This window comes from Carcharhinus amblyrhynchos, chromosome 3 (assembly GCF_965287045.1).
Source record: "Carcharhinus amblyrhynchos chromosome 3, sCarAmb.v2.hapA, whole genome shotgun sequence".
In the NCBI taxonomy this organism is placed as follows: domain Eukaryota; kingdom Metazoa; phylum Chordata; class Chondrichthyes; order Carcharhiniformes; family Carcharhinidae; genus Carcharhinus; species Carcharhinus amblyrhynchos.
Genome location: NC_137326.1, coordinates 58408386 through 58435830, shown reverse-complemented (window position 1 = coordinate 58435830; position 27445 = coordinate 58408386). Strand labels below are relative to the sequence as shown.

General features: G+C 41.7%; 1 protein-coding gene across 3 annotated transcripts in view; it reads left to right on the top strand.

Moving 5' to 3' along the window:
- LOC145339843 (MAP kinase-activated protein kinase 2-like) overlaps window positions 1-27445 on the top strand; it is a 118031-nt gene that overhangs the window by 52683 nt on the left and 37903 nt on the right. For all 3 annotated transcript variants that reach the window (XM_080184392.1, XM_080184384.1, XM_080184378.1), the window contains exons 2-5: window positions 11163-11302; window positions 23228-23292; window positions 24452-24531; window positions 25368-25494. In XM_080184392.1, coding sequence (XP_080040518.1) covers window positions 11163-11302; window positions 23228-23292; window positions 24452-24531; window positions 25368-25494 — 412 coding nt within the window. The remainder of the gene's footprint in view (window positions 1-11162; window positions 11303-23227; window positions 23293-24451; window positions 24532-25367; window positions 25495-27445) is intronic.

Genomic DNA, 27445 nt, shown 5'->3' with positions numbered 1-27445 from the left:
CTGCCTTTTTCTCGTAATCTTTGATCCCTTTACCAATCAAGAACCTAACTATCTCTATCGTAAATATAATGACCTGGCCTCCATGGCCTTCTGTGCCAATGAATTCCACAGATTCACTGCCCTCTGGCTGAAGAAATTCCTTCTCACGTTGGTTCTAAAGAATAGTCCCTTTATTCTTAGGCTGTGCCCTCGGATCCTTGCTTCTCCTATTAATGGAAACCTCTTCTCCACGTCAACTCTATCCAGGTCTTTTGGTATTCACTAAGGAATGACCTTAATGACTCAGGAAGCCTAACTGGAAAGGAACATAATTTATTAGAAAATGCAATGTAAAACCATGTCTGTGGTGCATACACACTAATCCTTGCCTGGAACTACAGTTCAGCAGGCCCAGGCCTGGGCCTATTCTATAAATGGCTGAGGTAATAGGTTCCAACTGGACAGGGATGTTACCAGGGGACTCATACTCAATGAGCCCCACAGGGAGATCAATCAGTGATTCACCATGGACCTCATGGGATTATTGCATTGACCTAAATAAGGTATACAGTGAGTAGTCTTGACAAGGTAGACAGGAAAGACCTGTTTCCCCTAGTGAAGAGGTCAATTACTAGGGGCACAGATTTAAGATGATTGGTAGAAGGATTAGAAGGGACATGAGGAAAACCTTTTTCACCCAGAGGGTGGTACACAACTGGAATTCACTGCCTGAGTTGCTGATTGAGGCTGAAACACTCAACTCATTTAAAAGGTCCCTGGATCTGCATCTGAAGCGCAGTAACTGGCAAGGCTACAGAGCAGGTACTGGAAAACAGGATTGAAATGAGTGGTTAGTTTCTTTTTTCTCTTCTAGCTGGCGCAGACACGATGGGCTGAATTGTCTTGTTCTGAATCATAATGTTTCAATGGTTCGTATGGCGTGGACACCAATGCCCAGGAAGAGAAAAGATTAATTAAGTTCATAATTGTTGACCTGGAAGTTTAACTCATTACAGAACAAATTTTATATTTGGTGCTGTGGGTGTAAAAAGTTTTAGAATGCTTTTTCAGCATTATGATCGCATTGTGGTTGTGAGATCTTTGATGTCTGCTGGTCACCTGTTGATTTACTGCATCACTTGTGAAATGCAGTTCGGAAAAGCACAAATCTATACATCCACCAAGGAGAAAAAGAGCAGCAAAGTAATGAGAACACCTTTACCGCCAAATTCTCTTCCACGTTGCGCACCATTTTGCCTTGAGCATATGTTGCACCCCGCAGCCCCACCCCCCCCCACCTTATGATCATTCAGACAATGCACCAGAAAGCCTAACCTAACACCATTGTGAGTGGACCATCAGCACACGGACTGCTGCAGTTCAAGCAAAACGTTCACCACCACCCAGGGAACTAGAGCTGAGTAGTGAAAGCAGCTTTGTCAGTGTCATTGCTAACCTGCAAACAACTAAAAATAGAAAGAACTGTCTGCCACAACACTCACTAAAAATAACCTGGACCTGGCCCACAAACTCCAGCTGGATTACACTTTTGTAATTTTTATAGTGGAGTGGCTGGATAGCTCAGCTAGCTAAACAGCTAACATGCGGATCAGAATAACGCCAACAGCATCAGATTCAATTCCAGTTCTGATGAAGGCAAACTCGGGGCCTGTTTCTCTCTGTCCCCTACCTGTAGTAAAATATCACAGCTATTTACAATGGTTTGATGAATTCTTACTTGCCTTCAGACAGAGAACTGAAGAATAATGTAGTATGTAGCAGATCCCCAGCTAGTGACACCAACTGTGTACTTCTGTGTTGATATCACTAGCTAGGGATCTGAAGTATTCTCCCAATTCACACAATATGTCTTCCAGAGAGAAACATAATATAACCTAGAGAGAGATAAGACCCTAATGCGGTGTCAATGCCTATATATAGCCCCAATCTGAATCATGTCAGAGCTGATGGTGTCCCTGTGATGTTGCACATCTTGGTTACCAGGAGGGAGATACTGCTGAAGTAGCCTTGTTGAGTTGCTACATTGTGGCTGTGGTCTGTGGTATGCAATGTTCATACTAGAGGCAGGAGAAAATTATAAAGAGAAAAAGGAAAAAAGACTTACATTTCTATATAGGGTTTTTTACAGCTGCTGGATGTTTAGAAGTGCTTTACTGCAAGTGAAATAGTTCAGAATCCCTGTTGCAATGTTGGAAATATGGTAGTCATTTTGTGTACAACAAGCTCTAACAAATAGGGAGGTGATGGCATGGTGGTATTGTCACTGGGCTAGTAATCCAGAAACCCAGGGTAATGCTCTAAGGTCCTGTGTTCCAATCCCACTGCAGCAGATGGTGAAATTATAATCTAATAAAACTCTGGAATGAAGAGTCTAAAAATGATCTTTAAACCATTGTCGATTGTTGTATTTAAAAAATCACCCATCTGGTTCACCAACATGCTTTAGGGATGGAAATCTGCCGACCTCTCCTAGTCTGGCTTACATGTGACTCCTAATCCACAACAGTGTGGTTGACTCTTAATTGCTCTCTGAAATGGCCAATTGTGCCACAGAATCTTTTATACGCACCCGAGCACGTTGGGCCTCAGTCTAGTGTCTCACCGTAAAGATGGCATCTCTGACATTGTAGTACTACCATAGTATCATTAGAACATAGAACACTACAGCACAAACAGGCCCTTCGGCCCACAAGTTGCGCCGATCACATCTATACCTACCAAGCCGTAGAACTATCTGTAACTTCCAATCCCACTAGATCCCATATACTCATCCAGGAGTCTTTTAAAAGACCCCAGCGAGTTTGCCTCTACCACCACCGACGGCAGCCGAATCCACTGACTCAACACCCTCTCAGTGAAAAACTTACCCCTAACATCTCCTCTGTACTTGATTCCCAGCACCTTAAACCTGTGTCCTCTCATAGCGTCCATTTCAGCCCTGGGAAACCACCTCTGAGAATCCACCCTATCTATTCCTATCAACATTTTATAAACCTCTATCAGGTCGCCGCTCAATCTTCGTCTCTCCAGGGAGAAGAGACCTAGCTCCCTCAACCTATCTTGATAAGGCATGCCTCCCAATCCAGGCAACATCTTTGTAAATCTCTGCACCCTCTCAATAGCTTCCACATCCTTCCTGTAGTGAGGCGACCAGAACTGTGCACAGTACTCCAAGTGGGGTCTGACAAGGGTCTTATAAAGTTGCAGCATTACCTCCTGACTCCTAAACTCAATCCCTCGATTAATGAAGGCTAGCACACCATACGCTTTCTTGAGCACATCCTCTACCTGCGAGGCCGATTTAAGAGTCCTATGGACCCGGACCCCAAGATCCTTCTGCTCTTCAACCCAGCTAAGACTCCTACCCTTGATATTGTACTCCTGCATCCCGTTGGTCCTGCCAAAATGGACCATTACACATTTATCCACGTTGAAGTCCATCTGCCACTTCTCCGCCCTAGAGTCTCAGCCTTGGTTATTGAGCTGAAGCCCTGGAGTGGGTTGTTGTATCAAGAAAGGTTGGAGAGGTTAGATTTGTGTCCACTAGGGCAACATGACAGCTCAGTGACTATCACTGTTTGCTGTGCAGATACATGGATTTAGGCCAGTGTCTGTGGGAGTTTGCACATTCTCCCTGTGCTTACGTGGGTTTTCTCCAGGTGTTCCAGTTTCCTCCCACACCTCAAAAACGTGCTCTTAGGCTGATTGGTGTTAACAAATTGTCCCTAAATTAGTCTTCCCTCAATCTTCCCCAATAGGTGTAGACAAAGGCCATAGGTAGAAGGGGGCACTCACAATGTTAAAATGGTGGCGTGGGCTTGTTGGGCCAAGGGGCCTGTTTCCCGTGCTGTGTTGTTCTTTGAGTTCAGATGAGTAAGAGGTGACTTCATCAAAACCTTAGGATCCTGAGGGGTATTGACAGGTTGGATGTGTAGAGGATGTTTCCTCTTGTAGGAAAATCTAGAACTAGAAGTCACTGTTTAAAAATAAGGGGTCACTCATTTAAGTCAGAGAGGAGGAGAAATGTTTTCTCTGAGAGTTGAGTTTCTGGAACTCTCTTTCTCAAAAGACAGTGGAAGCAGAGCCTTTGAATGTTTTTAAGGCACTGCGAGATAGATTCTTGATGAACAGGAGGGTGAGAGATTATCGGGAGTTGATAGGAATGTGGGGTTCAGGTTGCAATTAGGTCAGCAACTGTACTGAATGATGGTGCAGGCTCAAGAAGCCGAGTAGCCTACTCCTGCCCCTCAATTGTATGTTTGGAATTTTGAGGGACCCAGACAGAGTGCATAAGAGGGACCTATTTCTGTAAATGGACAAGTCGAAACCAGGGGTTTGAATTTAAGTTATTTGGTGCAGGATTAAAGGGGAGATGAGCAATTTTCACCCAGTGAGTGGTGGGATTTCTGGAATTCATTGCCTGAAAGTGTGATGGAGGCAAAAACCCTCGTTGCACTTTGATATGCACTTGAGGTATTGGCAAGGAATTGGCCTTATCCTGAGGTGCTGAACCTGTAACCCAGCTAGCCTAACACAGGCTAGGGGCTCTGACCTGGGATCTTTCTGGTCTGTGTGGATCAGTTATGTGATGGGTTCCAAGTCATGGGGAAGTAGTGAACTATCATAGCGATGACACACCAAGAATTTGATGTTTGTTAGGAAGTATTGAGAAAATCCCTGGCCTAACTATCAAGTGGATTTCATAATGAGTACTCAAGATGTTGCAAATTCCTGTAAATTAAACGACAAATTCATCTGTGATGAAGACATGTCATGTGGTCAAATCCCTCCCAGTTTGCAGCAGCTGCAGAAGTTACAGGAAATTATTAACTTTCCAACAGCACAAAATGGATTAGTCTTTCTTTTGTTTTTGACTGGTTTCACACCCAAGTGTTAGGAATCCTTTCAATTGACAAAGCAGCCTTAAAATATATCCCAGGGAGTAACTCAGGTGCCAGTTTTAATAACTTGCATTTATTATAGTAACGTTAGTGTAGAGAAAATATCTAAAGGTGCTTTACAGGAATGTAAACATTGATATCAAGACAAAGATATCAGGTAACTAAAACAAACACGTGAGATTTTTCAGACCTATTTGAGGAGAAGAGCAAGAGAAAACGTAAGAAAGAGGAGCAGGAATTGGCCATTGAGACCATCGCGCCTGCTTTGCCATTCAACTAGATCACAGCTAATCTGCATCAACACCATTTTCCTGTATTATTCCTATGTCGCTTAATATTTTTAAAATCTTGAGAGTTAGAGAGATATGAAGATTTGGGAAGGAAACCTGCTGTCCTAACCTGATCTGCCAACTTGTGATTTCAAATGCACAGCTGTGGTTTTACACTTAACTGCCCCTCTGAAATGGCCTGGCAAGCCACTCTGTTCAAGGGCAATTGGGGATGTACACCAAAGCTGGCCTTGCAATTGAAACCCACATCCCGGGAAGGAAATAAAATCCAAAACTTGGGGTTTAAATAGCTGAAGACAGTGTTACTGATGAAGGGATTAGGGAATGTCTCTACTTAACCAGTTGATCTCGGGATGGGGATACTTGATATAACTGCTTACAGAGCCCTGTACTAGAGAGATGGAGACTCAGTCAGCTTTCTGTTATTGGTTATTATCCAGGGATCCTTGCTGAAACATCTGCCTTGTGTGAATGTCTGGCGATAATAGGATCAGACTGGACTGTGATGTTGCACCATGGAGATTATCAGCTAAAACCTGGACAACACAAACAACTGATATGTGTAATTATACAAATTGCAAAAGTCTCTGTACCATAATCCCTCTTTCTCCCCCCCACGCCCACATCTCCCACACTCCCTCCTATGATGCATTTTATACCAGTATGATATATTCCTGGAGATTCTATCAGTTGATCACCCTGCCCAGTTGAACAGCCTTCCTCTTCCACCATAACATTCCCTGTCATCACCAATGATTTTATAATTAATAACAAACGTATTCCAAGAAAATGGGGGGAAATTATTTCTTAATATCTCTTCTTATTCTTAATACCTGATTATTTGTTCTCAGCTTTGCTGCTGGCAATGTCCAGGAGGCTCACCTTGAGTTCTTGGAGATTCCAGTCCAATCCCTCATGGTATAATGTATGGGATCTTTCTGTACAATGTATCTTCCTCTTAAGGTGGTCAATTACTTTGCAGACAAAGATGGGAAGCACCTGATTGCACAGCCGCAGGTATTGTTCATGTGTAATGCATTCTGGGTGATTGCTTTGTAAAGCTGTGTAGGACAGTAAAATCTAACAGGACTTCTGAATGCTGTCACAATGGACACAGTCCATAGAAGTCTGGTATGGACATGTGGTATCATGTTGTGAGGTGGCAGACAAAGTTATCAATTAAAGTCTTTATCAGATGAGAAATTAAAACTTCAGATTTGACAGTGATCAGTGGCCTGAGATTTTTTTTAAAGCGACAATTATTGCAGTAGAAAATCATAGGGAATAGTTTTAAATAATTAATCCTTACCTAATCCTTGCATAATGAGCTCCACATTCAAAATTAAATGCTGCCTCAGCAGTGAATGTAGAAGAAAACAGCAAGTGTTTGTGGTGCAAAGTGAGACTATTTGGTCCCTTGTGTCCATACTAGCCTAAAAAAATCATCTGGCTTAATTCCAGTTTCCAGCTTTTGGTTCTTTATGGCACTTTGGTAGGTTGCGACATTGCAAGGGCATATCCAAATACTTTTGCGGTGTGATGAAGGTTTCTGAATCTACTACCCTTTCGGACAGTGAGTTCCAGAGAACCAACCACTCACTGGATGTGAAGATTTGCCATGAGTGAGATATGAAATCACATCAGTGGGCTTAGCCAAGCAAGATGAAGGCTTGTTCTAAACACTGATCTGACCTTGGTCGGCTATCACATGATTGTGTCTATTCACAAATGTGCTGAGTGTTCTGGGAAGGAAATGCTGTTGAGTGGATATAGCACAGCCAGAAACCTTGACTACTAGTCTGAAATGCAGATATTGGCATGTTGAAGGAGGTTGGAGGTAGAGACAAGGTTGAGGTTGTCACTCAGAGAGCAGTATTCACTGGGATGTAGTAAGCCTGTGGGTGTTAATAGAGGTGTAGTTGAGATCTAGGTGAGGTCAAGGATTCTTGGGTGAGAGTTGGAACAAGACTTTGTATGAAATAGGATGTCAAGGAAAGAGCGCAGAGATCTGGTGAGCATTGCAGTTTTTGTCGAGTAGTGTTATCCTTAAGGCCGACATGACAATCTGAGGTGGGGAGGCATAGACCATTCATTGTTTCTGTGCTGATTGAATTAAGTAAATTTGATCATAAACTATCTGACTGTGAAATAAAAAGGTTTAGGGATTTGTACCTCATCATACTTTGCCAAGTGTTTGCTCAGTCCACCTTTGGAAAAGTTGGAAAAGCACATATGAGAACATGAACAAAACAAAAAACTCAATATGCATGTCAGGGAGCTGATACAATGCTTCCTGTTCTGGCTTGACTGTTATCACAAAAATGAATATTGAGTAATGTGAATCAACCCTGAAACATCAGGGATATGGGATCAACCTACAGGGACAAACAATGCCACTGATGGTGTATTCTAAACTTTTAAAGTTCTGCAGTTCCAACTGAAGCTTTAAACCCATGACCTTCTGATTGGAACAAGCTGATATAAGCCGTCCACCTTAACACCTTGGATTGGGTTTGGTTGGGTAAACAAGGGATAGAATGAGGACAGTGAGAAATTTGTATAAACGTCTTCCTGATTCTATCCATTGCAAAGACACTGAAATTCCTATTGCTAAAAAACAGGTTGTGTCTCTACATGCACTTACCATGAGGCACATTGTACCTTACCTAACTCTGTCACCATTCTTCGTGTTGGGAGGTGAACTGTGAGTATTAGTATGCAATGACTCACTGTGGGCAATAGTACAGTTAAGGCTGCATCTTTATCCACATGCACAACACTTATATCAGATATAGGAAGTCTGGCATGTTTTCTTCGGCCCAGCACCTATTTTACAATGTAGTTGCAGAACTTCTGCACATTGCTTCCCTGCTGATTCACATTGTACCAGTTTAAGATTCTTTTTTCTTGCCTTGTCATTTGTGATTTACTGCTCTGCTCGATGAGCTTCTCCGAATTGTTGGGTTGTGCGCTGCTGGGGGTATGTTTAAAAACTGGAGAAGATTTCTAATTTTCGAAGCTGGGTTAATTTCCCCATTACTGGCAGCATTCATTCCCAGGCTCTGGAAACATCCCTGGTGCTGGTGGAAAAATGCAAGGGATTTTGTTGTGAAAACCTAGGTCATTTCAGCTGGAGTGGGTCTTTACATTTTCTGGCTATTCAAAAAAATTGCCAGACCTTTCCCATCTCACTTTGAGACCTGCGTTTAATTTTGAACTGAGAATACCCATGTGCAAGCCATGAATTTCTCTGTTGCAGGGTAAATTTGGGCCATTTGTATGAGTTTGGCCAGATGAACAATGAGTCTGATGCGCACACTTGTAGCTTGCTGCAGCTTTGGGTTTGTGTGCTCCACAAATCAGTTTTGCTCTTAGACTGTCAGATGTGGAAGATTGAGCCACAAGCAAACAATCAAAAGAGTTGGTCTTTGAATAACTGGATGTAAGTTTGCACAGCAAAAGTATATACCAGTGATAAGGAAGGATTGTAGAAAAAGAGATAATGAGCCGTGGATATCTAAGGAAATAAAGGAGGGTATCAAATTGAAAGAAAATGCATACAAAGTGGCAAAGATTAGTGGGAAACTAGAGGATTGAGAAATCTTTAAAGGTCAACAGAAAGCCACGAGCTATAAAGAAAAGAAAGATGGATTATGTGAGTAAACTAGCTCAGAATATAAAAACAGATAGCAAAATATTCTACAAATATACAGACGAAAAAGAGTGGCTAAACATTGGTCCTTTAGAGAATGAGAAGATGTAATAACTGGAAATGAGAAATTGGCTGAGGCATTGAACAGGTATCTTGTGTCAGTCTTCACAGTGGAAGACACAAATAACATGCCAAAAATTGACAGGAAGGCTGTGGTAGGTGAGGACCAAGAAACTATCATTATCACGAAAGAGGTAATGTTGGGTAAGCTAATGGGGCTAAAGGTAGACAAGTCTCCAGGCCCTGGTGGAATGCATCCCAGGGTACTAAAAGAGATGGCGGGAGAAATAGCAAATGCACTAGTGGTAATTTACCAAAATGCGCTGGACTCTGGAATGGTTCCTGCAGATTGGAAAACAGCAAATGTGACACCACTGTTTAAAAAAGGAGGTAGACAAAAGATAGGTAACTATATGCCAATTAACTTCTGTAGTAGGGAAAATGCTTGAATCTATCATCAAGGAAGAAATAGCGAGACATCTGGATATAAATTGTCCCATTGGCAAAACGCAACATGGATTCATGAAGGGCAGATCATGTTTGACTAATTTGGTGGAATTCTTTGAGAACATTACATGTGCAGTGGACAATGTGGATGTGGTGTATCTGGATTTCCAGAAGGCATTTGAAAAGGTGTTGCACAAAAGGCTGCTACATAAGATAAAGGTGCACGGTGTTACGGTAATGTATTAGCATGGATAGAAGATTGGTTAACTAACAGAAAGCAAAGAGTCGGGGTAAATGGGTGTTTTTCTGGTTGCGATCAGTGATTAGTGGTGCGCCTCAGGGATCAGTGTTGGAACCATGATTGTTTATGATTTACATAGATGATTTGGAGTTGGGGACCGACTGTAGTGTGTCAAAATTCGCAGATGATATTAAGATGAGTGGCAGAGCAAAATGTGCAGAGTTCGCTGAAAGTCTGCAAAGGGGTATAGATAGTCTAAGTGAGTGGGCAAGGGTCTGGCAGATGGAGTACAATGTTGGTAAATGTGAGGTCATCCATTTTGGCAGGAATAACAGCAAAATAGATTATTATTTAAATGGTATAAAATTGCAGTATGCTGCTGTGCAGAGGGACCTGGGTGTCCTTGTGCAAGAATCACAAGGAGTTGGTCTGCAGGTGCAGCAGGTAATTAAAAAGGCAAATGGAATTTTGTCCTTCATTGCTAGAGGGATGGAGATTAAAAACAGTGAAGTTATGTTGCAGCTGTATAAGGTGCTGGTGAGGCCACACCTGGAGTACTGTGTACAGTTTTGTTCTCCTTACTTGAAAAAGGATGTACTGGCATTGGAGAGGGTGCAGAGGAGATTCACTAGGTTGATTCCAGAGTTGAGAGGGTTGGCTTTTGAGGAGAGACTGAGTAGACTGGGGCTATACTATTGGAATTCAGAAGAATGAGGGGAGATCTTATAGAAATAAGATTAGGAAGGGAATAGATAAGATAGAAGCAGGGAAGTTGTTTCCACTGGCGAGTGAAACTAGAATTACAGGGCATAGCCTCAAAATAAGGGGAAGCAGATTTAGGACTGAGTTGAGGAGGAACTTCATCACACAAAGGGTATGTGAATATGTGGAATTCTTTGCCCAGTGAAGCAGCTGAGGCTGTCTCATTGGATGTTTTTAAGGCAAGGATAGATAAATTTTTTAACAGTGAGGAATTAAGGGTTATGTTGAGTGGGTGGGTAATTGGAGCTGAGTTCACAAAAAGATCAGCCATGATCTTATTGAATAGCGGATTAGACTCGAGGGGCCAGATGGCCCACTCCTGCTCCTAGTTCTCATGTTCTTATGTTCTTAAATTCAAGAGCTTGAAGTCTGGTGAGTTGCACGTGAACCCCTGTACCCTAGGGTTTTGCTGCACAATATGTTGACAGTTTAGCACTTGAGCGTGAATTAGAATGGCAGCCAGTGTGAGGAGTCTTAATCCCAACTCAGGACACAAAGAAAAGGGTGTAAAGTGTTGTGTATGGAGATTAAGAGATGAACGTTGAGAGGAGTGATTTATTTAGTAATCATAAACCAGCGAGAAAGCTGAAATGAGAAAGCATGTGCAAATCCAACCAAAGATACAGAAAATCTTTGAAAAGCTAACAGAGGATTTAAACTGAACTCAGTAGCTGCCTTACTGTAGAAACAGAAAAATTTACCACCCAAGTCACATTGAAAACTTCCGTACTGTGTCAAGGTAACATTAAAAGTGAGCACATTCCCACTGTTGCTTCTTATTCCCTGGTATCCTCATTCTTTCTTTACAGATTCTCTATGATAGTCCAAAGGCACGACGTGAAATGGACATGCACTGGCGAGCCTCCAGCACCCTCCATATTGTCCGAATAATTAATGTCTATGAGAACATGTACCACGGGAAGCGGTGTCTCCTGATAGTGATGGAATGGTGAGTAAGAAGCCAAGGTGAAGGGGCAAAGTCTGTGTACAAAAAAAAAACAATGTTGATAAGAGCAGGAAAGAAAATCCAGTAATTAAAGAAGTAATCACACTGTCAGCTTGGTGAAAGCAGCATCTGCTGGTACCTGTTACCCTGTCCGTGTCAAAAGGTCACAAGAAATGGAACCAGGAGTCAGCCACCAGGCCCTTCAAGTCTGCCCCGCCATTCAATATAATTACGGCTGGTCTGTGCCAGCCTCAGCTCCTGTTGTGTGTTATTTCTCCATAGCCCTCTGTTCCTTGATCTGTCAAATATTTATCAACCTCCACTTTAAATATTTATGATCCAGTCTCCACTGCTCTTTGGGACAGAGAATTCCAGACATTGACCACCCTCTGCGAGAAGAAATTTCTATGCATCTCAATTTAAATGATTGGCCCTTTATCATGTAGCTATGTACCCTTGTTCGAGGGTCTTCCACTTGTGAAAACACTTTACCATCTACCCTGTCAAGCCCTCTCAGGATCTTGTATGTTTGAATGAGCTCATCCCACAATCTTCTATGCTCCAAGGAATACAGACACAGACTTTTTAGTCTCTCTTGATAGAACAACCCTCTCATCCCAGAAATTAACCTGGTGAATCTCCTTGGGACTGCCTCCGATGTTATTGTATCCTTTTTTAGGTAAGGGGAACAAAACTACACATAATATTCTAGGTGAGACCTCACCAACACCCACACAATTGTAACAATACATCCCTATTTTTAAACTCCAACCCCTTTGCAATAAAGTTTACATTCTGTTCCTTCCTCCAGGTCATTAATATAGATAGTAAACAGTTGTGGGCCGAGAACTGATCCCTGCAGTACTTCACTTATTATATCTTTCCACTCTGAAAAGGCGTCCTTTATTCCAATTCTGTTTTCTATGTGACAGCCAGTTTTCAATCCGTATTAACACACTTCCTCCAATTCCATGGGCTTTTACTTTATGACCAGCCTCTTATGCGGCACCCTGTCAAATGCCTTTTGGAAATCTAAATACAGTACATCTATCGATTCTCCTTTATCTATTCTCCCTGTTACAGCCTCAAAGAATTCGAGCAAATTTGTCAAACATGATTTATCTTTCATAAACCATGCTGACTAGGTTTGATTATATCCAACTTTCCTAAATGATTAGCTGTTTCCTTTTTGATTATTGACTCCAGCATTTGCTGATAATAGATGTTAAATAACTGGCCCATAGTCCCCTGCCTTTCTCCCTTTTTGAACAAGGGTGCCACATTGGCTGTTTTCTGGTGCCCTCCCAGAATTTAGTGATTTATGAAAAATTTCAACTAATGGATCCACTATCTCTGCAGCCACTTCTGTTAAAACTCAAGTGTACAGTTCATCAGTCCTGGTGACTTGTCCACCTTTAGCCTCTTGAATTTCTCTAATACTCTCAGCTTGTTCATCCAGTTTGCCTTGGGCAACTCCCCTTTCATGCCGTTATAATTGCCCTTATTTAAGTTAAAGACACCGGTTATGGACCTATGGCTTTCACCCTCAATTCTTCACTTCACTTCATAGTCCTCACCTTTTCGTTTATATCCTACTCCTTAGTGATAACTTCTGAATGCACAAGCTCATCACCCATCTACATTGATTCCTCTTTAGCCTCCTCAGTCATTTCCAAGTTGAAGCAATGTTTCTCCATTTTAATGTCGCAAAAATTCAAGCAATGTGGTTTTCAAAGTTGAAAACCCTGCCCGATCTTTAGGAATTGTTAACCTGAGTGGATTCACAAATAATGTGACAAAGTTCCACATGAAAGACTGTTGAATAACTTCAAAGCTTTGGAGATTTCTCAGTAACATTTGAGGAATTGACCAATGATATTGTTTCAAGGGTAATGGAAAAAATAATGAATACTTTATAGATATTCTTGTCAGGGTCAGGGAGTGCAAGGGGAGTGCTGGGTTTGGAGGCTTATGGTTCATTGAGATGACTACAGTTTCTAATTAGCATCAATGACTTGGATTCAGAACATAGGAATAGGAGTAGGCCATTCAGCCTCTTGATTTGCACTGCCATTCCATTAGATCATGCCAGATTGAGTTACTTGAAGTGTGGTGAGCTGAGTCTTGTTTAGAGTATTAATATGGACTAGTTGAATTCAATGACACATTTTTCATGTATGAATTATGTGATCTGTACCTTAACTTCATTTACCCAGGGTCAAATCAAAGTTGAAATAGACCCAGGGAATGCAGAGTATTTCTTAAATAGTGAGAGATTGGAAAGTGTTGATATCTGAAGAGACCTGGGTGTATTCTTGTTAAAAAGCTAAATTGCAGAAAGGCAAATGGTAAGTTATCCTTTATTGCAAGAGGATTTGAACACAGGAGTAAGGAAGTCTTGCTGCTGTTGTATAGAGCCTTAGTGAGACCAGACCTGGGATACTGTGTGCAGTTTTGGTCTCCTTACCTAAGGATGAACACACTGACCCTGAAGGGAATGCAATGAAGATTCACCAGAATAATCCTTGGGATGACAACATTGTCCAGTGAAGAGAGGTTGAGGAAACTGGGTTTGTTTTCTCTGGAGTTTCGAAGAATGAGAGAGGATCTCATTAGATGTACACAATTCTTACAGGATTCAATCAAGTAGAGGGAGGAAGAATGTTTCCTCCATTTGGTGGTGGGGGAGTCTACAACCAGAAACAGGCACAGTCTTAGAATAAGAGGTAGGCCATGTAAGACCGAGGTGAGGAGGAATTTCTTCATTCAGAAGGTGATGAATCTTTGAAATTTTCTACCCTAAGACTGTGGAGGCTCAATCATTGAGTATATTCAAAGGAGAGGTCAATAGATTTTTCAATATCAATGGTATCTTGGGTTACGAGAATAGCATAAGAGAATGGTGTTCAGATAAAACTCACCAGTGATTCAGTTAAATGGTGGAGCTCAATGGGCCAAATGGCCTATTCATGCTCCTTATGTGGTGGTTCACACTGCTGCCTCATAGCGCCAGGAACCTGCGTTCAATTCTGTCCTCGGGTCACTGACAGTGGAGTTTGCACATTTTCCTCGTGTCTGCGTGGGTTTTCTCCAGATGCTCTGGTTTCCTCCCACAGTCCAAAGGTGTGCGGGTTAGGTTGATTGGCTATGCTACATTGACTCTAATGCCAGGGATATTATCAGGGTAAATATCTGGGATTACAGGAATAAGGCCTAGGTGGGATTGTGGTCAGTGCAGACTTAATTGGCCGAATGACCTCTTTCTGCACTGTAGGAGTTCTAGGTTTATCAGATATTAATAAATTTAACACTTAAAACGTGCCCAGTTCACGCACAGCAACTATTACAAAGCCAATAGGGTGTTGAACGCCAGGATCAAAAGTACAAGTCTGAGCTCTAAGCTGTGATCAGACTGTACATTCTCTGGTCAGACTGCACCTTGAATTCTTGGTGCACAAAAACAAAGAAGTGTTTGATTGCTGGAGATAATGCAGAGAAATGTTGTGATCTTGACCCTAACATCAAAGGGCTAGGTTATAAAGGAAAATTGGAAATATTTGGACTTCGGTCTAGATCTGAGGTTCAGTTCTAGAGAAGAGAATTCCGCAAACTAATGACCCTCTGAGAGGAAAGAAAATCCTCATTTGTGTCATTAATCAGGGCCTCTTATATTTAAACTGTGTCCCTAGTTTGGAAACATCTTTCTGGTATCTACCCTATCGAGTTCCCTTAAGGTCTTCTATCTTTCAATAAAATCACCCCTCATTCTTCTCAAAACCAGTGGGTATAGGCCTAACCTATTCAATCTTTCTTAATAAGATAAGTTCCTCAATCCAGGAGTGTGTCAAGTGAACTTTCTCCGCGCTGCTTCTAATGCAGTTATATCCATTTTCAAATAAGGAGACCAGAACTGTACGCAGAATTCCAGATATGGTCTAACCAAAGTCCTATACATCTGCAGCAAAACATCCCCATTTTTATGAAGGCAAGATACTGCAGATGCTAGAATCTGAAACAAAAACAGAAAATGCTGGAAAATCTCAGCAGGTCTGATAGCATCTATGGAAAGAGAATAGAGCCAATGAAGGGTCATCCTGACTCAAAACATTAGCTCTGTTCTCTCTCTCCACAGATGCTGTTAGATCTGCTAAGATTTTCCAGCCTTTTCTGTCTTTGTTCCCTATTTTTATATTCCATTGCCCTTGCAATAAACAGAAACATTCCATTTCCCTTCCTTATCACTTGCTGTAACTACATACTAACATTTTATGGTTCATGTAGCAGGACACCCAGATCTCCCTGTACCTTGAATTTTGCAATCTTTCTCCATTTAATTAATATGCTGCTTTTTTATACTTCCGGGAAAAAGTTCACACTTTCCCAGATTATAGCCCATCGGCCAAATTTTCGTTCATTCACTCAACCTACCCCCTTTGCAGAATCTCTACTCCTTTTGACAACTTAATTTACAAACTATCTCGTTTTCAGTAAATTTCACCCTAGTTATTGATATAAATTGTAAAGAGTGGAGGCCCCGCACTGATCAATGTTGCACTCCAGTAGTTACAGTTTACCAATCTGAAAATGACCCATTTATCCCTGCACTCTGCTTCCTATTAGTGAACCAATCCTCTATCATTTATTTACACATTGCCCCCTACACCATGAAGTCTTATTTTTTTGAAGTAAACTTTGATGTGGCACCTTAACAAATGCCATTTACCAATCCAAGTGCACCTTGTGTGTTACTTCCACAAAAAACGCTAGTACATTTGCTCAACAATTTCCTTTCAGAAAACCATGCTTATCCTCCCTGATTACATTCTGATTTTCTAAGTATCCTGCCATAACCTCCAGAGTAATGAATTCTAGCAATTTCCCTATGACAGATGCTAGGCTAATTGGCCAATCGTTTCCAGCTTTCTGTCTCCCTCTTCTCGAATAAAGGTGTTACATTTTCTATTTTCCAATCCTCTGGGACCCTTCCAGAACCTAAGGAATTTCTGGAAGAAGACTAATGCATTTCCTATCTCTGCAGCCAACACTTTTAGGACCCAGAAGTGTGGCCATCTGGTCCTGGGGATGTCGGCCCCTAGGTCAAATAGTTTCCTCTACCTTTTCCCTGATGATGGTGATTATTTTAATTTCCTCTCTCCCTTTTGTCTCTTGATTTTCAAGTATCTTTGGGGAATTTTCTAGGTCTGCTACAGCGATGATAGACACAAAACACCTATTCAAAGCCTCTGCCATTTCCTTGACTTTCGCTCTCTATCCCCCAGATTCTCTCTCTAAAGAACCAATACTAACTTTAGTCACTCTTTTCCTAATTAAATACTTGTAGAAACTCTTACTATCTGATTTTATATTTTTTGCTGGCTTTCTCCCATACTCTATTTTCTCCCTGTTTGTTACTTCATCCTTTGCTGGTTCTTAAAATCTGACCAATCTTCTAACCTACCATAATCTTTGCAGAATTGCAGTGTTTCTTTCAATTTGATGTTATCCTTCCTTATTCAGCCATGGATGATGCACTTTCTTCTCAAACTGACTTTCTCATTGGGATTACTGGGATAAATCTTTGCTGAGAGTTCTTAAATATCTCGTTAAAGGTCTGCCACTGCATCTCTAATGTCCCACCTTTTAATCTAGCCATTGAATTCACGTTAGCTAGATTTTCATGCTGTTTTATAATCGATAATGAAAGTAAGTTGGTAAAGCTTGGTGGTTAAATTCTGTTCTTTCCAGTAGTATATTGAGCACAAACTTCACAACAACTGATAGACTGGGCCAGATGGCCTTTTTCTGTTCCAATGTTTTATGGACTGCTGCATATTCACAGATACAAACTGCCTACAAGCTACAGTTTAATCTTAATTCTTACTTAAATATGCAGGGATAATATTTTAAACAAAGCTATAAACTTTAAAATTAAGGTCTCCGTGACTTGATGAAGTCACGCATTTGGAGACGCATATTTAATGACATCTTGGGAGCCCCGGATGTTTCTTTCACTTCATCTTGCTAACAAGCTACAGTGATTAATTAATTAATCAGCGAGTTGATCCTTCTAACCTCTTTCGTGTTATTTAAGTTTTGAGCACTTTGGCACCTGCACCTCATGATTTTGGCTATTCTGTCCAACTTAAACAGACCCTAATGTGAATCAGTACGAAGATTCATAATTGTCTTTAACTTAAGCCAATTGTCCACAATGTTTACTCCACACTTTAGTTTAGATAGCACTTTTAATCATATTTTATATTGTTCAATGTGATTTACATCTATTCTGAATTTCCATACATTCTGCTTTGTTTCTGTCTGGTTTTGGCCATGAGCTCAATGGGCCGAATGGTCTCTATCTTTGCAGTACTGACTCTGGCTCTGTTCTAATTTCTCTTGATGTTTTGTCTTTGAAGTGAATGTTTGATTTCTCTGGACATTGCTATGATTCACAATCTCCCCGTCTATAGCATTTTTCTCTCTCTCTCTGTCCCTCTCTCTCTCTCTCTTGTTCCCTAATCAAAATTGTATTTGCTTAGCCCTTCTTGACTTTTTTATTAGCCACTCTCTTTTTGCACATTCTTCACTCTGTTAACTAATGGCACCTCTCTTACTCTCACGTCCTGCTTCTCCACCTCGCTCTTCTGTTATGTGCTATTTCTCATGGGCCAAAATCTTCCATCCCTGTTCAGGCTTGGAATATCCAAGTGCCGCTGATGGTGAATGGATTTTGGACTGAAGCACCAAATTTTCTGTTTTCATTTGTGACGTGTCCTGCTACAGATGAGACTGGAGAATCCCACCCATTGTTAATATTGTTCTTCACTTTATTCCTGACACTAATCCTTTTATCTTCTTCCCCTGTTTCTCTGGGTGAACATGTTATTATTCTTTTGATGCATTCAATTGGGCAGCTTTGCGTGAATCCCTGCGAATACCAGTGTCCATTAGTGACCTTGATCTCACCTCAACAACAATATGGGGCAGAGAAAGAAAAAATTACATTTATTATACCAATGAACCACTTTTGAAGCGCAATCACTTTTACAATGCAGGGAGGAAGAGGTATTGTGCTTAGACCATACTGGTGAGAAATTCAAGTTACTTTCACCTCTGCTTATAATGACCTTTTTTCAGCTTTAAAACTCTAATCTTAGACTCTCACTTCTCCCTTTCAAACCAAATGTGGAATTCTTTCATGTTATGATGGCTCTTTTACTATGAGGTTATTGATTAATTCTGTCTCATTACTCATTACCAGGATCAGAATAGCCTGCTCCCTGGTTGGCACTAGAACATATTGTTCTAAGAAATTGTATTGAATACAGTCTATGAACTCATGCTGCAGGCTCTCTTTGCCAATCTGACTCATCCAATCTACATGATTATTACAGTACCATATTTTTGAGAGGTTAACTTGAGAAAGTCAGCTCGAGAAAGGTGGTGTTGTGATTCCTCTCCACCCCAAGGGAAGAGGAGGGGCAAACTCAAGAAGATTCTAGAAGAAGAGAGAGAGGACAAAGTGTTGTTGTGGTTACCAGCTTGTATTAATATTACTAGCTACACTATATGCTCTGTTTCTAAGTTTATCCTGAAGGAACTGCAAACCCAGTTACCCACTGTTAAAGGGACTTTCGCACAAACCATTACACCCCACCAACCATTCCATTTCTCGGTCTTTGGTTTTGTTTCAGACTCTAGAGAATGTGCCAAGTTACATTTAATACACAAAATGGTGCTGAAATGTAAGCTGCCTGTTGTAATAAATATCCGTTTCTTTTGTTTACCTTTTCTTACTTCTCCCCTGTTACCCTGCAGTAGAGATTGTCCAGGGTTTCCTGGCGGCAGAGAAGGTGAACAAGAAAGAACCCGTTGACAGCGGTGGGATCAGAAGATCCCACCACCAGCAAATGGCAGGCCATCTCCACAAAATGCACTGCAGGGATGGAAAATTGAACAGTGTGTGTTGGAGCTGATGAGGGAGCAAACTATCTTGGATCTGGTGTTATGTAATGAGGCGGGTAGAATTAGGGACCTTGTGGTGAAGGATCCTCTTGGGGAGAGTGATCATTGTATGGTGGAGTTTCTGGTGCAGATGGAGGAGGAGAAAGTGGGTTCCCGGACACGTGTCCTTTGTTTGAACAGAGGGGAGTACGGTAGGATGAGAGAAGAATTGACGAATGTTGATTGGGGGAGCGCGTTGGAAGGTAGGTCTGCTGAGGAGCAGTGGAGGATCTTTAAGGAGATCTTTCTTGGTGCTCAGCAGAAATTTATTCCGATGGTTAAAAAGGATCGTAGGAGGAGAGGTAATAAGCCGTGGATAACGAAGGAGCTGAAGGAAAGTGTTAAATTAAAAGTGGAGGCGTTTAGAGTAGCTTAAATGTCAACAAAGATTGACAAAGAAGTTGATAAAGAAGGGTAGGAGAAACTATGAAGCTGGGCTAGCGCTTAATATAAAAAAGGATAGCAAGAGTTTTTATAAATATATAAAAAGGAAGAGGCTGGCTAGGGTAAACGTTGAACCCTTAGAGGATGAGAGGGGGGACTTAGTGGTAGGGGATGGGGAAATGGCTGAGGTCTTGAATAACTTTTTTGTTTCGGTCTTCACGGAGGAGGACGTGAATAATTTGCCGGATGTTAGCAGTGGTAGGACTGGAGAGTCTCAATGACATTATTGTTACTAGAGAGGCGGTGCTCGACAGACTGGAGGGACTGATTGTGGACAAGTCCCCAGGACCGGATGGAATGCATTCGAGGGTTCTGAAAGAAATGGCGGAGGTGATAGTGGATGCCTTAGTGGTTATTTTCCAAAAGTTGCTGGATTCCGGGGAAGTGCCGGAAGATTGGAAAACAGCTAATGTTACGCCGTTGTTTAAGAAGGGTGGCAGGCAAAAGGCAGGGAATTATAGGCCGGTTAGTTTAACGTCTGTTGTAGGTAAAATGTTAGAATCCGTCATCAAGGAGGAAATAGAGAGGCATCTTGAGGGGAATTGCTTGATAGAGCAGACGCAGCATGGTTTCGTTAAGGGGAAGTCGTGTCTGACAAATTTATTGGAGTTCTATGAGGATGTGACTAGGGCGGTGGATAGAGGAGAGCCAGTGGATGTGGTCTTTCTTGATTTTCGGAAGGCGTTTGGCAAGGTACCTCTCAAGAGGTTATTACAGAAGGTCAGGGGGCATGGAGTTGGGGGTAGGGTGTTAGTGTGGATAGAGGATTCGTTGTCAAATAGGAGGCAGAGAGTGGGGGTTAATGGGTGCTATTCGGATTGGCGGTTGGTGACTAGTGGAGTGCCCCAGGAGTCGGTGCTGGGGCCTCAGCTATTTACCATTTATATAGATGATCTGGAGGAGGGAACCGAGTGTAGGGTGTCGAAATTCGCTGATGACACCAAGATTGGTGGAACGGCAAATTGCGTGGAGGGTGTGGAGAGTCTGCAGAAGGATCTAGATAGGCTGGGCGAATGGGCCAGGAACTGGCAAATGGAATTTAATGTTGGCAAGTGCGAGGTGGTCCACTTTGGTAGGAAGAATGGTAGGAAGGACTATTACTTACGGGGCGAAAAACTGCAGCAGGCGACGATGCAGAGGGACCTCGGGGTCCTTGTGCATGAGTCGCAAAAACTCAGCCTGCAGGTGCCACAGGTGGTCAGGAAGGCGAATGGGATGCTGGCCTTCATAGTGAGGGGGATTGAATATAAAAGTAGGGAGGTCTTGCTGCAGCTGTATAGGGCACTGGTGAGGCTGCAGCTGGAGTACTGTGTGCAGTTTTGGTCGCCGCACTTACGCAATGATATTTTGGCCTTGGAGGGAGTGCAGAGGAGGTTTACTAGGCTGATACCGGAATTGAGGGGGTTGAGCTATGACGACAGGCTGAATAAACTAGGCTTGTACTTGTTAGAGTTTAGAAGAATGAGGGAAGATCTCATTGAGACATATAAGATGATGAATGGGATGGATAGGATAGAGGTGGAGAGACTCTTCCCGCTCAGAAAGGACAGTAGGACTAGGGGGCACAGCCTCAAGATAAAGGGGGGGGGGGGCGGTTTAGAACGGAGTTGAGGAGGAACTTCTTCACTCAAAGGGTGGTGAATCTCTGGAATTCTCTGCCCGTTGAAGTGGTGGAGGTTGCCTCGCTAAATATTTTTAAGACGCGGGTTGATGGGTTTTTGATAAGCGAGGTGATTAAGGGTTATGGGGAGAGGGCGGGAATGTGGAACTGAGCCACGACAGATCAGCCATGATCTTATTGAACGGCGGGGCAGGCTCGAAGGGCTAGATGGCCTACTCCTGCTCCTATTTCTTATGTTCTTATGTTCTAAAATCCCATCCTAAAAATTAGAGTCTAATCCTTCAGGTGTAAAATTAGCAAACATTGCTACAAACAGAATGGTAAACTTTGGAACTCTGTTCTACAAATGGCTATTGATACAAGATCAATTCTAAATTTAAAATCTGTGATTGGTAGTGTTGCAATCCCCATGGAGGCCGATAATTTTTAAAAAGAAATTCAAACTTTCAGTTAATAGCTGAAAGAATGACACGTCACGGCTTCATGATTTATGGCATTTATTGTTATAAATTACGAAAAACATTAACTAAACGGTATCTTTGTAGGCAACAATCAAGAAAACATGTTTCACAGGCACACTTTACACTGTGCTTTGTGTAAACATTCAACTTTTCCCGAATCAATCCAAAGGGTGTTGCTTAGTTCCAGAGGATTTATTCTGATCTTTCCTTTTCTCAGCTTGGTAATTTGCAATCTTGGAACTGTCTTTCACAGTGGGATTTGGTTTTCTCAGAGACTCTCGTTCTAACCCAAACTAAGTGACTCTTTCAGTTTTGTTTTGGCTCCCCAATTTTTTTTCAATCCAATTGCGACCTTCCACCCACGTTACTGCTTTGATAAATGCAGTAAATTTCTAACATCGTACCCAAATGGCAAATCTTCATATGGGAATCTAGTTTTTCCACTATAATGGGCATCATCAGCAAATCCTGTCCTTATTCAACATCCATTGGCAGGATGAGGTGGGTAACTGGACAGAGGTACAAACCCTGGCTGATTTATTTTCTTCTCTCCAAAGCACTAGAATGCTGAAGCTGAATATTCATATTGCCTAAGCCAACTAGTTGAGCACAGATTGGGGAGTCAACATGGGGATTTCTGATTTATGTGACTTGGAGCCAAAGACATTTCCTTTATCTGGTAGTCTGTTGGAGGATATCATACATTTTTTAGGGAGCCATTTCACAAACCTCTTATTAGTGTAATTGAGATGGATTTCGTTCTGAGAACCGGGTTAATGATCTTTGATGAATGCAACATGGACATGCACACAAGGAGCAGGAGCCATTCAGCCCGCTCGAGCCATTTAATTAGATCATGGCTGATCTGATAGTAATTTCAAATCTGCATCCTGCCTACTCCTGATAAGCTATCACATCCTTGCTTACCAAGAGCCTATCCATTTCTGCCTTAAAAATATTGAAAGACTCTACTTCCACCATTTTTCAGGAAGACAGTTCCACAGACTCATGACCGTCTTGAGTGAACAAATGTTGCCTCAATTCTGTTTTAAACAGTGGCCCCCAGTTCTAATTTCTCTAACCAGAGGAAACATCTTCTCCACAGTCACCTTGCCAAGACTCCTCAGGATCTTGTATGTTTCAACTAAGTGGCTGCAAATTTTAATTCCAGCAGATACCAGCCTCAAGATACATGAGACAGGGAATTTTCTGCCATTTCTATCTCCACTAGCACCTTGTAGTTTAATTTTTGAGTCTGCAAATGCTGATATAATTTTGAAAGTAAAAATATAGAATACTGTGGGTCAAAGGCTCTGGGTAATTGCCCACTGAAGCTCCCTTACTAATTCTACGCTCTCTCTCTCTCTTTCTTTCTGTCTCTCTGCCCCTCCCTGACAGTATGGAAGGAGGTGAATTGTTCAACAGGATCCAGGATCGGGGGGATCAGGCATTTACTGAGAGGGGTAAGTTATGAGATGCGACATTCTAGACCATTGCACTTGTCCTCAGTCCAATCAGTAGTGGTGGCAGTCAAACCCAAGGATGCAGTGAATTCTATTACCTAATCGTAGGAAGAAGGTTACAGCCTTTCAAAGGATACAGAGGCAAGTGGCCAATTCTGGATGTCAGGAATTTAAGCTATCAGGAAAGGCTGAGAAGCTGGTATTTATTTTAAAATGAGATGATCTGTGTGTTCAAGGTAATGAAAGGTTGTTTGCTGCACCGGATAAAGCAACATCAAACACCACAGGACACATGTTACCAATTCGAAGGTTAGGGTAGCTAGGAGTGCCAGTTTGAACCCTTTTTATACAAAGGTTCATGGAGCTGTGTAATAAATGGCTGATTCAGCCAACCTTTGCTAAATAAAAAGTAGAGAGGCACTGCAACTAGTGTTGGTTTCTCTGAGTCAGAGAGTTGGAAAGTTTGTCAGGGTCCCCTATGGGCTAATAGAAACACTCTGCTCAGATATGGAGAGGTGATGGTGTCATGGTATTGTCACTGAACAATTTATCCAGAGACCCAGAGTAATCACCTGGGAATCTGGGTTCAAATCTCCCCATGGCAGATGGTGAAAATTGAATTAACTAAAAATCTGGATGACTGTAAAATCATTGTTGTAAAAACCCATCTGGTTCACTAATTACCTTTAGGGAAGGAAATCTGTCATCCTTACCTGATCTGGCCTTCATGTGACTCCAGACCCACTGCAATCTGGTTGATTTGTAATTGCCCTCAGGGATGGGCAACAAATGCTGGCCCTGCCTGTGATCCCCACATCCCGTGAATTAATTTAAAAAAGCTTGGCATTGAGTTGCAGTGAGCTTTACTCTGGCAGCTGTTACATACTGAATTGGAAGTGCTTAATGCTGGCATGATGGTGAGATGAAAAACATTCTATTCCCACATCTCTCAATTGGAGCATTATAGAGCCAAGATAAATTTCCGAATTATGCATCACAGGTTAGGTTACAGAATCTGAAGTAAGGACATAGCCAATGTTGTTAAATTACAGTTTACGTGAAACCTGTCATTCTCCATAGGAATGATCTCTGAAATATTTTGCATTCAAATGTTTGCCAGTCCAGTAAATCCTCTATTGCTTCCCCTGTATATTTTCAGAGGCCTCAGAAATAATGAGGGATATAGGGAGTGCTATTCAGTACCTCCATTCAATGAACATTGCTCACAGGGATGTCAAGGTAAGATGTACAAATTTTTCATGTCTTGAGCAGCTGTAATTGGTAGACATCTTTCAAAGGGTTTTGTGAATTTTGAACTCTCTGCCTCTGGAGGCGGTGAAGACGAGGTCACTGAATGTTTTTAAGGTGGAGGTAGATAGATTTTGTTAGTCAAGGGAATCCATGGTTATTGGGGATAAATGGGAATTTGGAATTTTAAACCCTAGCAGATCAGCCATGATATTATCAAATGGTGCAGCAGGCTTGAAATACCAAGTGGCATACTTGTACGTTAGCATGAAGTGCCTTGGCACACTTTAGTACTATAGGTGCTATATAAATGCAAGATGTTGTGGCTATTCAGATGTCAGAGTCATCCCATTGACAGGATTTCAGTCTCACCTCTCAAGCTAGGAAGCCCCACTCCAGGACTGCACAAATAAAGGAGGTGCTGCATTATATGCTATTTTATGGATGAGACATTAAAATAAGACCTTAAATGCTTGATTAGATAGATGTTAAAGATTCTTTGGTACTGTTGAAAGAAGATCCAGAGTTTCCTGCTGTCCTAGTCAACATTCCTTCCCTCAGTCAATACCAAAACTGGTCATCTGGTTTTGTGGTTATTGATAGCCATTTGCAGGATATTGCTATATGCAGATTTTGTCAGCAATGTTGGCCAGTAACTGCACTTCAATATAATTTGTTGTTTGTGAACCATTTCTGAAAGGTGCAGATTATTCCTTTATCTATATAAATGTATCGAACATTAATCATGTCCAAATCTGCTATTTGTTTTTTTTGTCTTAAAACAAGGAATCTTCCTGACATCCTAAATATTCATTTGAATTTTGCAGCCGGAAAACCTGTTGTATACTTCGAAAGATTTGAACGCAATCCTCAAGCTTACAGATTTTGGGTTTGCTAAAGAGACCACAGTTCACAACTCTCTGGCAACGCCCTGCTACACACCATACTATGTTGGTCAGTGTCAAGAGTCATATTTTTTCTGACGTGAATAACAGCAAGGTTAAATAACCAGAAAGGGTGCTGGAGGTGTATTGGTATATCTCTGGGCTAGTAATCCAAAGACCCAGGGTGATGCTCTGGGGACCTGGGTTCAAAACCCACCACTGCAGTTGGTGAAATTTGAATTCAATTTTTAAAAAACTCTAGAATTGAAAGTCTAATGATGTCCATGAAACTATTGTCAATTTTCATAAATACCCACCTGATTCACTAATGTCCTTTAAAGAAAGGAAATAAGCTGTTCTTACCCAGTCTGACTTACACATGGCTCCAGACCCACACAGCAATGTGATCTACTCTGAAACGGCCGAGTGAGATACTCATTTTAGCAAAAGGCAACATATGGTAGCGTAGTCAACGATGACCACATCCCATGAAATAATTTTAAAAATTGAGAACCAGGGATAACTGTGTTGGCTATTCGAGTGCTGTCATTTTTTTAAACTGAAAAACTTGAGACCCACAGTACAGGACAAAGCCGAGATGGCACAGGGTAAAATAGAAACTCCCTGCACATAACAAAAGATGAAGGAGTACCTCCATCACACAGACCACAGTGCTTCAAGAAAACCCGCCACTATCATCCCTCTGGCAATAAATGCCAACTTTGCCAACAGTGCCCACACTCTGAAGAATAATAATTGATAAATGAGGAATTTGTGATTAGTGGATTCCACACTTTAGTTTTAAAACCCAAAGGTTTTGCAAGGAAGGCTAGAATGAAAAAAGGTATATAGTTGTCTTTTAGTAGCATATCTTGATTTCAGCACAGGGAGGCGCAACAGACTTCAACTGGAGCTTCACAATGTGATGGGAGTGAAGTTCTCCATTTGTCAGCCAACTTTAATAGAAGTGTATCTGTAATGCAACAAGTCAGAAGTGGAAAATCCTGACCAGAGAGCATAGATTTCTGCTGGCCTAAGGAGGATCAGTATAGGCCTCCTGCTTTGTTTCTCTGGAGTCAATGTGATTGTCCAAATAATAGAAATTTTATTCAGCAGGCAACTTTTCCTGAGGATCTGTACTATGACCCTCACGTGCATGTGCAGCTTAGTGGAAAACTGAAGCCAGTAATTTTCCAGTTTTCCTGCTGCAGGCCAAGGCCCAGCTGGTGACACGGAGCCTCAGAAAATGCCACCTCATTTCAAAAAGCAGATTTCTGCAGTAAAATACCTACACTTTCTCAGTCAAGATGGTTGGGAAATTCCTCATTTGCTGGTCCAGTGCCACTCTTACCCTGAAACAAGTTGTTATGAGGTGATTGGAAGTGATTTTCCTTCTGATTCTGTTCCACAGTTGTCATTGCTCTCTTTGACAGCAGTGGGACATCAATGCAGAAGTTCCAGCTTGTGTTTTGCATGTGATGATTAACTCTGCAAACAAAAAGCAAAACATATAACTTCAGTAGAGGTACCATATGAAAATGCTTTGTGTTTATAATAACATCTATCTGGATCCATGGCAGCTCCTATATACTGCCTTCACAAGTCTGTCTGAGTGCTAACAGCGCAGAAGGAACTTGGTCTCTGTCTTGCAGCGAATTAACAATCTGACCACATCTGATACTATGAAGGGTATCTTCTGTCATGGGAAAGAAAACATCCTTACCAATTATGTTGACCAACATGACTTTGGATTCAAAGGATCTGTGAGCAAAAGATGTTGGCAGCACAATTGCTTGGGTTGTAATCCCAGCAGCCATGCCAGTACTGACCCCAGCAGAGTTTGTGGCTTAATGGGAAATGCATTTTATTTGTATGGAAAAGGTGTGTGCAAGTGCCACCTAAGATACAATTGCAGAGCCTTACTCCCAGCTACAACATTTTTGGCCCTTTCTGTACATTACAAAAATAATATTCAAATGTACTGCTGTGGCTGTAAAGTACTTGGGGTGTCCAGAAGGCAT